General features: G+C 40.5%; 1 protein-coding gene across 1 annotated transcript in view; it reads right to left on the reverse strand.

The window, feature by feature from the left end:
• The window catches only part of LOC135511888 (mitogen-activated protein kinase kinase kinase 21-like), a 37,451-nt gene that overhangs the window by 4,313 nt on the left and 16,515 nt on the right, over positions 1-16,623 (reverse strand). Inside the window, 8 exon segments of the mRNA XM_064933396.1 lie at positions 33-130; positions 233-383; positions 1,105-1,209; positions 3,687-3,797; positions 11,317-11,557; positions 13,643-13,803; positions 13,806-13,817; positions 14,055-14,203. Of these exon segments, the coding sequence (XP_064789468.1) occupies positions 33-130; positions 233-383; positions 1,105-1,209; positions 3,687-3,797; positions 11,317-11,557; positions 13,643-13,803; positions 13,806-13,817; positions 14,055-14,203 (1,028 nt within the window).

The raw sequence follows: 16,623 nt of genomic DNA on the forward strand, positions 1-16,623 counted from the left end.
CTGATTATATTAGAAGACACATTTCCCCTCACCTTGCTGCTCTGCAAACAACGCAGCCAACGGAACGGACTTCTGGGACTTCCCCAGACTGGTGGACCAGGGGTTGTTTCCATCAGACAGTGGCCTCAGTCTGCCAGGACAAGTCAGTTTCAAAAAACAACCCACACAGACACCATGAAGACGACAGAAGAAATACTGAACGGAGATGGAAAGAAACACTGATGTCCTGTACCTTTCAGCACAGTTTCCCCGCTCCTTGGTCTGAACGGAGCTCGGTCCCCACGTTCGCCCCTTCTTCTTAATCCCCTTCTTGACGTCATCAAACTCCTCCGGCTTGTAGATGGTGCTTCGTCCCCATGTCCTGTTGCTCTCATCCAGAGTCACTGTGACGAAGGAGAGAACATCAGTCAACAACTGGCAGAGTACTCCAATACACCAGTGACAAATCTGAGTGTCCAGGACCACAGCAGATACAGTTGCAGCCAAATATATTGGCACCTTTGCACTTTCTTAAATAATTCCCTATTTCTCCTAGAATAAGTTGAAAATCCAATAACAAGGTGTGGTGACAAATACTTTTAAAATTAAACTTATTTTAGAAGAAATAGGGAATTATTTAAGAAAAGTACAAGGCTGCCAATATATTTTAGTCTTCAACCACTTGAGTAGAATTTAGAGGACTGGATTATTTGAGAAAATTCATATAATCACTGCAGCTGAACACTGGTTAGGAAATCAAAAATACTCTGTATATAGATCTGTGAACATTTCAAGAACACGTTGGGTTGCAAATGAAGAGAACACCTGTGATCAGGTGATAAACATTACAGGTTACAAATGTCCTCGGATGCATCCCAACGTGTCCTTCATTTCAAAGCAAACCTATATTATTATTAGTAGTAATAAAAACCCTGAAACATCCTGGGCTTTTCAGAGGATAAACCCAAGTACATTTTCTGAAATCAGAGATGATGATAGTCCATCAAATTGTCTTAGAAGCCAGAAGCACAGGCAACCGTTAGAACCCTAGCCGTTGAGAGACACGTTAGCCGGTGCACCCACAGCAGACAGAACGGCCACATTCCAACAATGCCAGTTGCTTGCCTTTCTTCCTAACCCCAGTATAGGGCTGGCACTCGCTGGTGATATCCACATCTTGGTGATACACATACATACTGTCCCTTCGGATACTGTCAATTCGGGCGCACACTAGAGGGAGAAAACATTAATGCAGAACCAGAACAGAGGTTAGAGAGGGAAGCTTACCCAGTCATAACAGCTACAGTGCCTTCAGAATGTATTCACACCCCTTGAATTTGATCACAGTCTGAATATAACATGTATTAAATTAAGATTGTGTCACTGGCCTACACACAATACACAATAATCCGAAAGTGGAATTATGCTTTTAGAAATGTTTACAAACTAATAAAAAATGTAAAGCTGAAATGTCTTGAGTCAAGCAAGTATTCAACCTCTTTGTTATGGCAAGCCTAAATAAGGTCATGAGTAAAAATGTGCTTAAAGTCACAAAATAAGTTGCATGGACTCATTCTGTGTGCAATAATAGTGTTTAACCTGATTTTTGAATGACTACCTCATCTCTGTACCCCACACACAAAATTATCTGTAAGGTCACTCAGTTTCATAACTTCTTTATGTGAATTGTTTGCATTTGATTGTTAGTGTATATCAATTCCCCATTACATAAATCACCAGCATTACATTTACAGTTAATTCCTATAATTTCTAATCTACAATGTTTGTTACTTTGGTTAAGGTAATTTATTTTAATGCATTCAATATTATTATTCCAGTCTTCCTGATCTCATTATTTGAGTGGACACATTGAAGCTATGCTACACTTGTGAGTAACATGTTTTTGATTTGTTTTGTCAATTTAGTCATTGTCTTTTGTTTGGAGCACTCCTGTCAATGTTGAGTAACGACGCACAGGCATAGAAGTAGGCCTATAGGCTACCTGACAAATCTTTCCAGCTCTCTCCCTTTCGATAACCACTCAGCGTGAAAGCGAAAAATGCCAGTGGAAACGTCATAAAATAGGCCTACGTGATTACTTCTTAACAGTGCTCCACTTGGACTGAAATAGGTTCCAGTACTCATTTTGGGTGCTAGTACTGTTTCTATTTAGGTGCAGGATTTAATATTCTATAAAGAGGAACGGGAGCTAAAGGAGTAGAAAATTTAAGGTTCTGGTACTCAGCTCCGGTGAGCTCCTGCCCTGTTTCTTATCCCTTGCGGAAATAGCCTACAGCTGTGTCTGTCCCAAGCTCACTGGCCTGGGGAAACTCTTAGGGCCCAGAATATTTTATACAATGTTGTAAGTTAGTGCAAGCTTCAGTGCTGGATCCAATTTAATAGTTGATAGAATTATTCAAGTTCGTTGCAGACAGGCCATGTGTATCCAAAGTGATTTATAGGATATTTATTTTTATCAGGATATGTTCTACCTGCAACTCTGGAATGTTTTTATTTGTTGGCTTTATGTAGGCTACTTTTACATAGTTTGCAATGGCAATAGAAGTTACTTTTTAAGTTTGTATCATGTTAATTTAAATTTGGATAGAATCTTGATTAACCACATGACAATGATTTTGAAATATGAAGACGTTATTATAAATTAAAATTAAACTTTCACGAAAATGTGCATATGAAAACCATAACCGGTATGCATATCGGTAGAAATGGTAATATTAATTAAACATTCAACATGAGAAAGGTTGCCGACTCCTCGTGCAGCCTATTACCGGCAACTTCAGGAGAGTAATGGCAGAATCTGTGAAAGCAAGCAGGAACGGTTGGAGAATAGTTGGGTCAGGTTAATTTTTTTCCTTCTGGTTATCTAGCTGTCTGGTGCCCTCGTGAGGCCTCAAAATATAAGCTTAAAGCATCAGACAAACTCTATGCTTATAGTTGATTTTAATAAAACACATAGGGTGTGTCTATATATGGAAAAATACACATATAAAAATGTAAACCAATCAATTGGTTGAAAGAACAGACAACATTTGGTCAACCAAAATTTTTTGGGGACGGGAACAGCCCTATATCCAACAGACACTGGGAGACAAATTCACCTTTCACCTTTTTTAACCTAAAACACAACGCCAAAATATACACTGGAGTTGCTTACCAAGATGACATTGAATGTTCCTGAGTGGCCGAGATAGACTTTTGACTTAAAATCGTCTTGAAAATCTATGGCAAGATTTGACGATGGCTGTCTAGCAATGATCAACAACCAACTTTATAAAGAATAATGTGCAAATATTGTACAATCCAGGTGTACAAAAGCTCTTAGAAACTTACCCAGAAAGACTCACAGCTGTAATTGCTGCCACAGGTGATTCTATCATGTATTGACTCAAGGGTGTGTATACTTATGTAAATTATATAAAACATGTTTTTACTTTGTCATGAAGGGGTATTGTGTGTAGATGGGGAAAATAATATATTTAATTAATTTTTGAATTCAGGCTGTAACAAAACAAAAAGCGGAATAAATCAAGGGGTATGAATACTTTCTGAAGGCACTGGATGCCATGATAAAGAACACGTACAAAGCTTTGTTTCACAGCACACTTGGGCACACCTGATTTGATACTTATGTATCTGACCCAGGTCTGTCGTGTTGCAGTATGTTGGATTGTCTGAGGTGTACTTACACTGGATGGCCCGGAGGCGGGGTATGAGTGTGGGGCTGCTGGGGGGGCTGGTGTTCAGACTCCTACTGTCCATGGAGGGTGACGCCTGCACCGTGATCTTGTGCTGGAAATCTAGGAAACAGAGACACAGGTAAGGGTGGTTGGTCACTTTGACCATTGGTGTAATATCTCATTGACAGACTACGTAACATAAAAAGGTATTGTAACATCTGTCAAAAGACTGGGATACAACGACCAATGAGCGAAAGTAGTTCCGCTTTGACTAGTCTTAGTCAAAGCTAGTATGCTGTCTAGTTAATATGCTGTTCTACATGATGTCTTGTTAGTATGCGGTGCTCCATGATGTCTTGTCAGTATGCTGTCTTCCATTATGTCTTGTTAGTATGCTGTCTTCCATTATGTCTTGTTAGTATGCTGTCCTCTGTTATGTCTTGCTAGTATGCTGTCCTCCATGATGTCTAGTTAGTATGCTGTCCTCCATGATGTCTTGTTAGCATGCTGTCCTCTATTATGTCTTGTTAGTATGCTGTCCTCCATTATGTCTTGTTAGTATGCTGTTCTCCATTATGTCTTGTTAGTATGCTGTTCTCCATGATGTCTTGTTAGTATGCTGTCCTCCATTATGTCTTGTTAGTATGCTGTCCTCCATTATGTCTTGTTAGTATGCTGTCCTCCATTATGTCTTGTTAGTATGCTGTTCTCCATGATGTCTTGTTAATATGCTGTTCTCCATGATGTCTTGTTAGTATGCTGTCCTCCATTATGTCTTGTTAGTATGCTGTCCTCCATTATGTCTTGTTAGTATGCTGTTCTCCATGATGTCTTGTTAATATGCTGTTCTCCATTATGTCTTGTTAGTATGCTGTCCTCCATTATGTCTTGTTAGTATGCTGTCCTCCATTATGTCTTGTTAGTATGCTGTCCTCCATTATGTCTTGTTAGTATGCTGTCCTCCATTATGTCTTGTTAGTATGCTGTCCTACATGATGTCTTGTTCGTATGCTGTTCTCCATGATGTTTAGTTAGTATGCTGTCTTCCATTATGTCTTGTCAGTATGCTGTCCTCAATGATGTCTAGTTAGTATGCTGTCCTCCATGATGTCTTGTTAGCATGCTGTCTTCCATTATGTCTTGTTAGTATGCTGTCCTACATGTCTTGTTAGTATGCTGTCCTCCATGTCTTGTCAGTATGCTGTCCTCCATGATGTCTTGTTAGTATGCGGTCCTACATTATGTCTTGTCAGTATGCTGTCCTACATGATGTCTTGTTAGTATGCTGCCATATGTGATGTCTTGTTAGTATGCTGTCCTACATGATGTCTTGTTAGTATGCTGTCATACGTGATGTCTTGTTAGTATGCTGTCCTACATGATGTCTTGTTAGTATGCTGTCCTCCATGTCTTGGTAGTATGCTGTTCTACATGATGTCTTGTTAGAATGCTGTCCTCCATGATGTCTTGTTAGTATGCTGTCCTCCATGATGTCTTGTTAGTATGCTGTCCTCCATTATGTCTTGTTAGTATGCTGTCCTCCATTATGTCTTGTTAGTATGCTGTCCTCCATTATGTCTTGTTAGTATGCTGTCCTACGAGATGTCTTGTTCGTATGCTGTTCTCCATGATGTTTAGTTAGTATGCTGTCTTCCATTATGTCTTGTCAGTATGCTGTCCTCCATTATGTCTTGTCAGTATGCTGTACTCAATCATGTCTAGTTAGTATGCTGTCCTCCATGATGTCTTGTTAGCATGCTGTCTTCCATTATGTCTTGTTAGTATGCGGTCCTACATTATGTCTTGTCAGTATGCTGTCCTCCATTATGTCTTGTTAGTATGCTGTCCTCCATTATGTCTTGTTAGTATGCTGTCCTACATGATGTCTTGTTCGTATGCTGTTCTCCATGATGTTTAGTTAGTATGCTGTCTTCCATTATGTCTTGTCAGTATGCTGTCCTCAATGATGTCTAGTTAGTATGCTGTCCTCCATGATGTCTTGTTAGCATGCTGTCTTCCATTATGTCTTGTTAGTATGCTGTCCTACATGTCTTGTTAGTATGCTGTCCTACATTATGTCTTGTCAGTATGCTGTCCTCCATGTCTTGTTAGTATGCGGTCCTACATTATGTCTTGTCAGTATGCTGTCCTACATGATGTCTTGTTAGTATGCTGTCATACGTGATGTCTTGTTAGAATGCTGTCCTACATGATGTCTTGTTAGTATGCTGTCCTCCATGTCTTGGTAGTATGCTGTTCTACATGATGTCTTGTTAGTATGCTGTCCTTCATGATGTCTTGTTAGTATGCTGTCCTACATGATGTCTTGTTCGTATGCTGTTCTCCATGATGTTTAGTTAGTATGCTGTCTTCCATTATGTCTTGTTAGTATGCTGTCCTCCATTATGTCTTGTCAGTATGCTGTCCTCAATGATGTCTAGTTAGTATGCTGTCCTCCATGATGTCTTGTTAGCATGCTGTCTTCCATTATGTCTTGTTAGTATGCTGTCCTCCATGTCTTGTTAGTATGCGGTCCTACATTATGTCTTGTCAGTATGCTGTCCTCCATGTCTTGTTAGTATGCTGTCATACGTGATGTCTTGTTAGTATGCGGTCCTACATTATGTCTTGTCAGTATGCTGTCCTCCATTATGTCTTGTTAGTATGCTGTCCTCCATTATGTCTTGTTAGTATGCTGTCCTCCATTATGTCTTGTTAGTATGCTGTCCTCCATTATGTCTTGTTAGTATGCTGTTCTCCTTGATGTTTAGTTAGTATGCTGTCTTCCATTATGTCTTGTTAGTATGCTGTCCTCCATTATGTCTTGTCAGTATGCTGTCCTCAATGATGTCTAGTTAGTATGCTGTCCTCCATGATGTCTTGTTAGCATGCTGTCCTCCATTATGTCTTGTTAGTATGCTGTCCTCCATTATGTCTTGTTAGTATGCTGTCCTCCATTATGTCTTGTTAGTATGCTGTCCTACATGATGTCTTGTTCGTATGCTGTTCTCCATGATGTTTAGTTAGTATGCTGTCTTCCATTATGTCTTGTCAGTATGCTGTCCTCAATGATGTCTAGTTAGTATGCTGTCCTCCATGATGTCTTGTTAGCATGCTGTCTTCCATTATGTCTTGTTAGTATGCTGTCCTACATGTCTTGTTAGTATGCTGTCCTACATTATGTCTTGTCAGTATGCTGTCCTCCATGTCTTGTTAGTATGCGGTCCTACATTATGTCTTGTCAGTATGCTGTCCTACATGATGTCTTGTTAGTATGCTGTCATACGTGATGTCTTGTTAGTATGCTGTCCTACATGATGTCTTGTTAGTATGCTGTCCTCCATGTCTTGGTAGTATGCTGTTCTACATGATGTCTTGTTAGTATGCTGTCCTCCATGATGTCTTGTTAGCATGATGTCCTCCATTATGTCTTGTTAGTATGCTGTTCTCCATTATGTCTTGTTAGTATGCTGTCCTCCATTATGTCTTGTCAGTATGCTGTCCTCAATGATGTCTAGTTAGTATGCTGTCCTCCATGATGTCTTGTTAGCATGCTGTCTTCCATTATGTCTTGTTAGTATGCTGTCCTACATTATGTCTTGTCAGTATGCTGTCCTCCATGTCTTGTTAGTATGCGGTCCTACATTATGTCTTGTCAGTATGCTGTCCTACATGATGTCTTGTTAGTATGCTGTCATACGTGATGTCTTGTTAGTATGCTGTCCTCCATGTCTTGTTAGTATGCTGTTCTACATGATGTCTTGTTAGTATGCTGTCCTCCATGATGTCTTGTTAGTATGCTGTCCTCCATGTCTTGTTAGTATGCTGTTCTACATGATGTCTTGTTAGTATGCTGTCCTCCATTATGTCTTGTTAGTATGCTGTCCTCCATTATGTCTTGTTAGTATGCTGTCCTCCATTATGTCTTGTTAGTATGCTGTTCTCCATGATGTCTTGTTAGTATGCTGTCCTACATGATGTCTTGTTAGTATGCTGTCCTACATGATGTCTTGTTAGTATGCTGTCCTCCATTATGTCTTGTTAGTATGCTGTCCTCCATTATGTCTTGTTAGTATGCTGTCCTCCATTATGTCTTGTTAGTATGCTGTCCTCCATGATGTCTTGTTAGTATGCTGTCCTCCATTATGTCTTGTTAGTATGCTGTCCTCCATTATGTCTTGTTAGTATGCTGTCCTCCATTATGTCTTGTTAGTATGCTGTCCTCCATGATGTCTTGTTAGTATGCTGTCCTCCATGATGTCTTGTTAGTATGCTGTCCTCCATGATGTCTTGTTAGTATGCTGTCCTCAATGATGTCTTGTTAGTATGCTGTCCTCCATGATGTCTTGTTAGTATGCTGTCCTCCATTATGTCTTGTTAGTATGCTGTCCTCCATTATGTCTTGTTAGTATGCTGTCCTACATGATGTCTTGTTAGTATGCTGTCATGTCTTGGTAGTATGCTGTTCTAATGATGTCTTGTTAAACTGTAATGATGTCTTGTTAGTATGCTGTCCTCCATGATGTCTTGTTAGTATGCTGTCCTCCATTATGTCTTGTTAGTAACTGTCCTCCATTATGTCTTGTTAGTATGCTGTCCTCCATTATGTCTTGTTAGTATGCTGTCCACCTGAGATGTCTTGTTCGTATGCTGTTCTCCATGATGTTTGTTAGTATGCTGTCTTCCATTATGTCTTGTCAGTATGCTGTCCTCCATTATGTCTTGTCAGTATGCTGTACTCAATCATGTCTAGTTAGTATGCTGTCCTCCATGATGTCTTGTTAGCATGCTGTCTTCCATTATGTCCTGTCTACATTATGTCTTGTCAGTATGCTGTCCTCCATGTCTTGTCAGTATGTCCTTGTCAGTATGCTGTCCTCCATTATGTCTTGTTAGTATGCTGTCCTCCATTATGTCTTGTTAGTATGCTGTCCTACATGATGTCTTGTTGGTATGCTGTTCTCCATGATGTTTAGTTAGTATGCTGTCTTCCATTATGTCTTGTCAGTATGCTGTCCTCAATGATGTCTAGTTAGTATGCTGTCCTCCATGATGTCTTGTTAGCATGCTGTCTTCCATTATGTCTTGTTAGTATGCTGTCCTACATGTCTTGTTAGTATGCTGTCCTACATTATGTCTTGTCAGTATGCTGTCCTCCATGTCTTGTTAGTATGCGGTCCTACATTATGTCTTGTCAGTATGCTGTCCTACATGATGTCTTGTTAGTATGCTGTCATACGTGATGTCTTGTTAGTATGCTGTCCTACATGATGTCTTGTTAGTATGCTGTCCTCCATGTCTTGGTAGTATGCTGTTCTACATGATGTCTTGTTAGTATGCTGTCCTCCATTATGTCTTGTTAGTATGCTGTCCTACATGATGTCTTGTTCGTATGCTGTTCTCCATGATGTTTAGTTAGTATGCTGTCTTCCATTATGTCTTGTTAGTATGCTGTCCTCCATTATGTCTTGTCAGTATGCTGTCCTCAATGATGTCTAGTTAGTATGCTGTCCTCCATGAGGCGTTGCTGACGCATGTCTTGTTAGCATGCTGTCTTCCATTATGTCTTGTTAGTATGCTGTCCTCCATGTCTTGTTAGTATGCGGTCCTACATTATGTCTTGTCAGTATGCTGTCCTCCATGTCTTGTTAGTATGCTGTCATACGTGATGTCTTGTTAGTATGCGGTCCTACATTATGTCTTGTTAGTATGCTGTCCTCCATTATGTCTTGTTAGTATGCTGTCCTCCATTATGTCTTGTTAGTATGCTGTCCTCCATTATGTCTTGTTAGTATGCTGTTCTCCTTGATGTTTAGTTAGTATGCTGTCTTCCATTATGTCTTGTTAGTATGCTGTCCTCCATTATGTCTTGTCAGTATGCTGTCCTCAATGATGTCTAGTTAGTATGCTGTCCTCCATGATGTCTTGTTAGCATGCTGTCCTCCATTATGTCTTGTTAGTATGCTGTCCTCCATTATGTCTTGTTAGTATGCTGTCCTCCATTATGTCTTGTTAGTATGCTGTCCTACATGATGTCTTGTTCGTATGCTGTTCTCCATGATGTTTAGTTAGTATGCTGTCTTCCATTATGTCTTGTCAGTATGCTGTCCTCAATGATGTCTAGTTAGTATGCTGTCCTCCATGATGTCTTGTTAGCATGCTGTCTTCCATTATGTCTTGTTAGTATGCTGTCCTACATGTCTTGTTAGTATGCTGTCCTACATTATGTCTTGTCAGTATGCTGTCCTCCATGTCTTGTTAGTATGCGGTCCTACATTATGTCTTGTCAGTATGCTGTCCTACATGATGTCTTGTTAGTATGCTGTCATACGTGATGTCTTGTTAGTATGCTCTACATGATGTCTTGGTAGTCCTAGTACATGATGTCTTGTTAGTATGCTGTCCTCCATGATGTCTTGTTAGCATGATGTCCTCCATTATGTCTTGTTAGTATGCTGTTCTCCATTATGTCTTGTTAGTATGCTGTCCTCCATTATGTCTTGTCAGTATGCTGTCCTCAATGATGTCTAGTTAGTATGCTGTCCTCCATGATGTCTTGTTAGCATGCTGTCTTCCATTATGTCTTGTTAGTATGCTGTCCTACATTATGTCTTGTCAGTATGCTGTCCTCCATGTCTTGTTAGTATGCGGTCCTACATTATGTCTTGTCAGTATGCTGTCCTACATGATGTCTTGTTAGTATGCTGTCATACGTGATGTCTTGTTAGTATGCTGTCCTCCATGTCTTGTTAGTATGCTGTTCTACATGATGTCTTGTTAGTATGCTGTCCTCCATGATGTCTTGTTAGTATGCTGTCCTCCATGTCTTGTTAGTATGCTGTTCTACATGATGTCTTGTTAGTATGCTGTCCTCCATTATGTCTTGTTAGTATGCTGTCCTACATTATGTCTTGTTAGTATGCTGTCCTCCCTAATGTCTTGTTAGTATGCTGTTCTCCATGATGTCTTGTTAGTATGCTGTCCTACATGATGTCTTGTTAGTATGCTGTCCTACATGATGTCTTGTTAGTATGCTGTCCTCCATTATGTCTTGTTAGTATAAGCTGTCCTCCATTATGTCTTGTTAGTATGCTGTCCTCCATGATGTCTTGTTAGTATGCTGTCCTCCATGATGTCTTGTTAGTATGCTGTCCTCAGATGTCTTGTTAGTATGCTGTTCTCCATGTCTTGTTAGTATGCTGTCCTCCATGATGTCTTGTTAGTATGCTGTCCTCCATGATGTCTTGTTAGTATGCTGTCTTGTTAGTATGCTCTACATGATGTCTTGTTAGTATGCTGTCCTCCATGATGTCTTGTTAGTATGCTGTCCTCCATTATGTCTTGTTAGTATGCTGTTCTACATGATGTCTTGTTAGTATGCTGTCCTCCATTATGTCTTGTTAGTATGCTGTCCTCCATTATGTCTTGTTAGTATGCTGTCCTACATGATGTCTTGTTAGTATGCTGTCATACGTCTATGATTCTAACGGACTTTCTAAACAAATAAAGATTGGTGTAAATCTATTGAAATGTTTGTCAACTCGAAGGTAACACTGACTTTGACAAACAGAAAGACAGTTTATCAACCAACCCGACAAGACAGAAAGAGAGTAAGAAACAGACAGACAGAAGCACCCACCTGAGGGCAGGCTGATGCGGTTGCCATCCTTGAGTTTGAGGCGGCTGCGTTTGAACTTGCCCTTCCTCTTCTTGACGTTGGGCTTGTCCTTGTTGAGCTGAAAGATGAGGATGTTGAGTTCCCTCTCCAGCACATTGATCTCCCGCTCCGCCAGCTGCTGCTCCCTCCTCTTCAGCAGCTCCTCGTGGGACTTCTGCTGCAGCGCCGCATGCGTCAGCTCCTCCTCCCGCGAACGCAGCTCCTACAGGAACACATGGAGGGTCAGACGAATAGATGGACAACTCTGTATGATAAGGGCCACATTCCTCTGCCCAGGCGTTGCTGACGCATGCCAGATCTTACAACGCCTGGATAGGTATTTTACCTATCAGACAGGTGTGCCCGCCCCTGCCATACAATAGTAGGGGAAACACTACCATAATGATCCACACACAGGTTCTAGGCAGTGCATTATTTCCTTAGCCCTTCTGTCTGTTATTTCTACTAAAAATAACTTGCATACCTTCATTGTGCACATATTTTATCAGATTGAACTCTTTGTAAATGATAAGAAACAGTGAAAGTTCTCTGCAAACAAACATTAGCAGTGATCAGTGCTCTTCACAGGCCCTCCCCAGCAACCTTCACAATCAGTGAACTTACTCTGGGTGGTGGAAAAACAAAGCATTAGCTTTAGGCTAGAAATAGTGGCCTGTGACTCCCTAGCCACTCAGTCCACAGCAAGCTGTCACAGGCCCTCTGTCTGCAGTAACAGCAAGGTGGGCCCATTGTAGTGCTGCATGGCCCTGAAGTTAGCCCTTACTGTAACCACTCTACCTACAAGCCTAGGAAAGCTCCTTTAAGAGAGGCTGGCCAGCCCCTCAGAAATATACATGATCAAGTTGAAAATCTCAACTAGGGTCAGTAAAGCCCCTCCTCAGCTGAAACTTACCTACAGACCTAGGGTCAGACTTCAGCCCCTCAGAAATATACATGAAGCAAGCTGAAACTCACTCTACCTACAAGCCTAGGGTCAGACTTAAAGCCCCTCAGAAATATACATGAAGCAAGCTGAAACTCACTCTACCTACAAGCCTAGGGTTAGACTTCAGCCCCTCAGAAATATACATGAAGCAAGCTGAAACTCACTCTACCTACAAGCCTAGGGTCAGACTTAAAGCCCCTCAGAAATATACATGAAGCAAGCTGAAACTCACTCTACCTACAAGCCTAGTTAGGTACATGAAGCAAGCTGAAACTCACTCTCAGACTTAAAGCCCCTCAGAAATATACATGAAGCAAGAAACTCACTCTACCTGAAACTCACTACATACCTACAAGCCTAGGGTCAGACTTAAAGCCCCTCAAAAATATATATGGATAAGTGTTTCAGATCATATGCAACCCCTAACAATGAAATGTAGAAACTCACACTCAGTAAGAACAGTGTGTGGCTATCTGTGCTTCCGTTATATCGTTATCCTTTTAGAGGTAATTCAATTAACCAGTGTCATATGGGGAAACAACATGAAGAATTGACATACTCGACAATCCCTGGGAGAGCTTTGGTATATTGCACCATTTGCCAAGTTTGATGCTTAACGATTCAGCTGAAGTTGCAGGAAAGGGCATTCTCAATACAGCAATTACAAATCCCATTTGATTTAACGAGGAGGGACCACGGAAAGCAGCTTATCGCATTACCAAGGGGAAATACTTAAAACCATCAACGCTAATAGCTTGTTTTAAAAAAAAGATACGATTAGCTCGCCTACAGAAAGTAACCAATTAAAATCAAAGCAATCCCTTAACTACAGGTTTATTGCACCGCTGCCTACCACACGCTTCTAACCTTGTACTTTACACAGTGGAAAGGTCTTGTTCCCACATATTGGAGGTTTACCTATACAACGTATCTACTTAATGAGTCACAAAGGATGAGTCTAAGGTATGAACAGGACAAATGTACTTGAGCAAAATAAAAAATACATTGCACAATTTCTCTCAATGTGTCCTGAGTACTGAAAATGCCATGTGAATGGTGAGAGCCGTGTTTGGGAATACATCCCCCTACGCTGATCAACTGAACAAAGACATACAGGGAGAGAGGTGACATTTGCAACAACAAGATTTGAATGTTTAGTCCATAATGTTGTTTGATCGGTGGTTAGGCTATTAGCTGGCCAAAAGTGGGTTACATGAAAAGTGCAATACTGTAAATATAACTGTGTGTTAGTGTGGATTTTCAGTGAATTTATGTAGATCACGAAACTCATCTGTATTTTCTGCGGTGTAGGAAAATTCTCAGCAACAAACGAGTGATCAAATTAAGATCCGACATCTGTACCTTCTCTTTTGTTCTGAGCTCATCAAACATCTCCTGGATCTCCACCCTCCAGTTCTCCTGCATGGAGTGGAAGGAGTCCTGGGGCATGGTGGCCATCACTGCTTCCTCTATGGCTGTTAGCTGCTCCAGGATGGAGGCAAACGACGGCCGGATGTGGGGTCCTGCTCCCAGCACTCTGAGATACACAACAAGGTGGAACCAAGACAGATCAATGTTCTGAAACTTTGACAAGTAAATTATCACCAGTATCTAGTTGTGTGACACTGACACACACACACACATTCTTGAACAACAATATATCATCCAATGAATGCAGCTACTTCAGGCAACATTAATTGTTCTTGAAAAGTGGGTTGAGGAATGGCAACAGCCGATGGATGGTCTGACTTGCAGATGGATGGTCTGACTGCACCTTCCATGAGCTTGGAGAAGGGTTCTGGGCAGGTGGATGGAATAGGGAGGGTTAACTTGTTGACAGCCACACCATAGGCCACAGCCAGCCCATCAATCCCACGGTAAGGCACCTCTCCTGTCAGCAGCTCCCATAAAAGAACACCATAACTAGAAGAGAACACAGATATAGTGAGTACACTGTCCTAACAGCACTATTATAGTGATGGGGAAAAAACTATAGATACATATCGGGATATTATGTTTGATAAAAATGTGATAGTTTTGACAATATCATTTTTGTACTAGTTGGCTGTACCTGCACCAAAACGCCAGTATTTTCCTTCATAACTTATTCTCCATCTATTTTTAAATAGAGAGCCAATTTGTTTTCAGCACTTTAATTTCCATGACTAATAAAAACTCATTTTGAAAAATCTAATTACAATAAAATCACAGTATCGAATCGCAATACATATATAATTGTGAGAATTGCAATACATATCGTATCGGCACCTAGGTATGGTGATAGTATGGTGGTGAGGTCCTTAAGTATGGTGATAGTATAGTATAGTGATAGTATTGAATGGTGACAGTATTGAATGGTGAAAGTATTGAATGGTGATAGTATAGTATGGTGAGGTTCTTAAGTATGGTGATAGTATAGTATAGTGATAGTATTGAATGGTGATGACAGTATAGCATTGTATAGCATGGTGATAGTATAGCAGTATGGTGACAGTATAGCATGGTGATAGTATAGATAGTATAGCATGGTAGTATAGCATGGTGATAGTATAGCATGGTGGTAGTATAGCATGGTGACAGTATAGCATGGTGATAGTATAGCATGGTGATAGTATAGCATGGTGGTAGTATAGCATGGTGATAGTATAGCATGGTGGTGTATAGCATGGTGATAGTATAGCATGGTGGTAGTATAGCATGGTGATAGTATAGCATGGTGACAGTATAGCATGGTGACAGTATAGCATGGTGTAGTATAGCATGGTGATAGTATAGCATGGTGACAGTATAGCATGTAGTATGCACGATAGTATAGCATGGTGATAGTATAGCATGGTGATAGTATAGCATGGTGATAGTATAGCATGGTGATAGTATAGCATGGTGATAGTATAGCATGGTGGTAGTATAGCATGGTGATAGTATAGCATGGTGACAGTATAGCATGTAGTAGCACAGTATAGCATGGTGACAGTAGTATAGCATGGTGATAGTATAGCATGGTGACAGTATAGCATGGTGGTAGTATAGCATGGTGATAGTATAGCATGGTGACAGTATAGCATGGTGACAGTATAGCATGGTGATAGTATAGCATGGTGATAGTATAGCATGGTGGTAGTATAGCATGGTGATAGTATAGCATGGTGACAGCATAGCATGGTGGTAGTATAGCATGGTGATAGTATAGCATGGTGATAGTATAGCATGGTGACAGTATAGCATGGTGTATAGCATGGTAGTATAGCATGGTGACAGTATAGCATGGTGACAGTATAGCATGGTGACAGTATAGCATGGTGTAGTATAGCATGGTGTGTATAGCATGGTGATAGCATGGGTGATAGTATAGCATGGTGATAGTATAGCATGGTGATAGTATAGCATGGTGATGTAGTATAGCATGGTGATAGTATAGCATGGTGATAGTATAGCATGGTGGTAGTATAGCATGGTGATAGTATAGCATGGTTATAGTATAGCATGGTGGTAGTATAGCATGGTGATAGTATAGCATGGTGATAGTATAGCATGGTGGTAGTATAGCATGGTGATAGTATAGCATGGTGATAGTATAGCATGGTGACATGGTGATAGTATAGCATGGTATGCATGGTGACAGTATAGCATGGTGATAGTATAGCATGGTGATAGCAGTATAGCATGGTGACAGTATAGCATGGTGACAGTATAGCATGGTGACAGTATAGCATGGTGGTAGTATAGCATGGTGGTAATATAGCATGGTGGTAATATAGCATGGTGATAGTATAGCATGGTTATAGTATAGCATGGTGACAGTATAGCATGGTGGTAGTATAGCATGGTGATAGTATAGCATGGTGATAGTATAGCATGGTGATAGTATAGCATGGTTATAGTATAGTATGGTTATAGTATAGCATGGTGATAGTATAGCATGGTGATAGTATAGCATGGTGACAGTATAGCATGGTGACAGTATAGCATGGTTATAGTATAGTATGGTGATAGTATAGCATGGTGGTAGTATAGCATGGTGATAGTATAGCATGGTGATAGTATAGCATGGTGATAGTATAGCATGGTGATAGTATAGCATGGTGATAGTATAGCATGGTGACAGTATAGCATGGTGATAGTATAGCATGGTTATAGTATAGCATGGTGATAGTATAGCATGGTGACAGTATAGCATGGTGACAGTATAGCATGGTGGTAGTATAGCATGGTGGTAATATAGCATGGTGGTAGTATAGCATGGTGATAGTATAGCATGGTTATAGTATAGCATGGTGACAGTATAGCATGGTGGTAGTATAGCATGGTGGTAGTATAGCATGGTGATAGTATAGCATGGTTAT

Source organism: Oncorhynchus masou, chromosome 24 (genome assembly GCF_036934945.1).
Source record: "Oncorhynchus masou masou isolate Uvic2021 chromosome 24, UVic_Omas_1.1, whole genome shotgun sequence".
In the NCBI taxonomy this organism is placed as follows: Eukaryota; Metazoa; Chordata; class Actinopteri; order Salmoniformes; family Salmonidae; genus Oncorhynchus; species Oncorhynchus masou.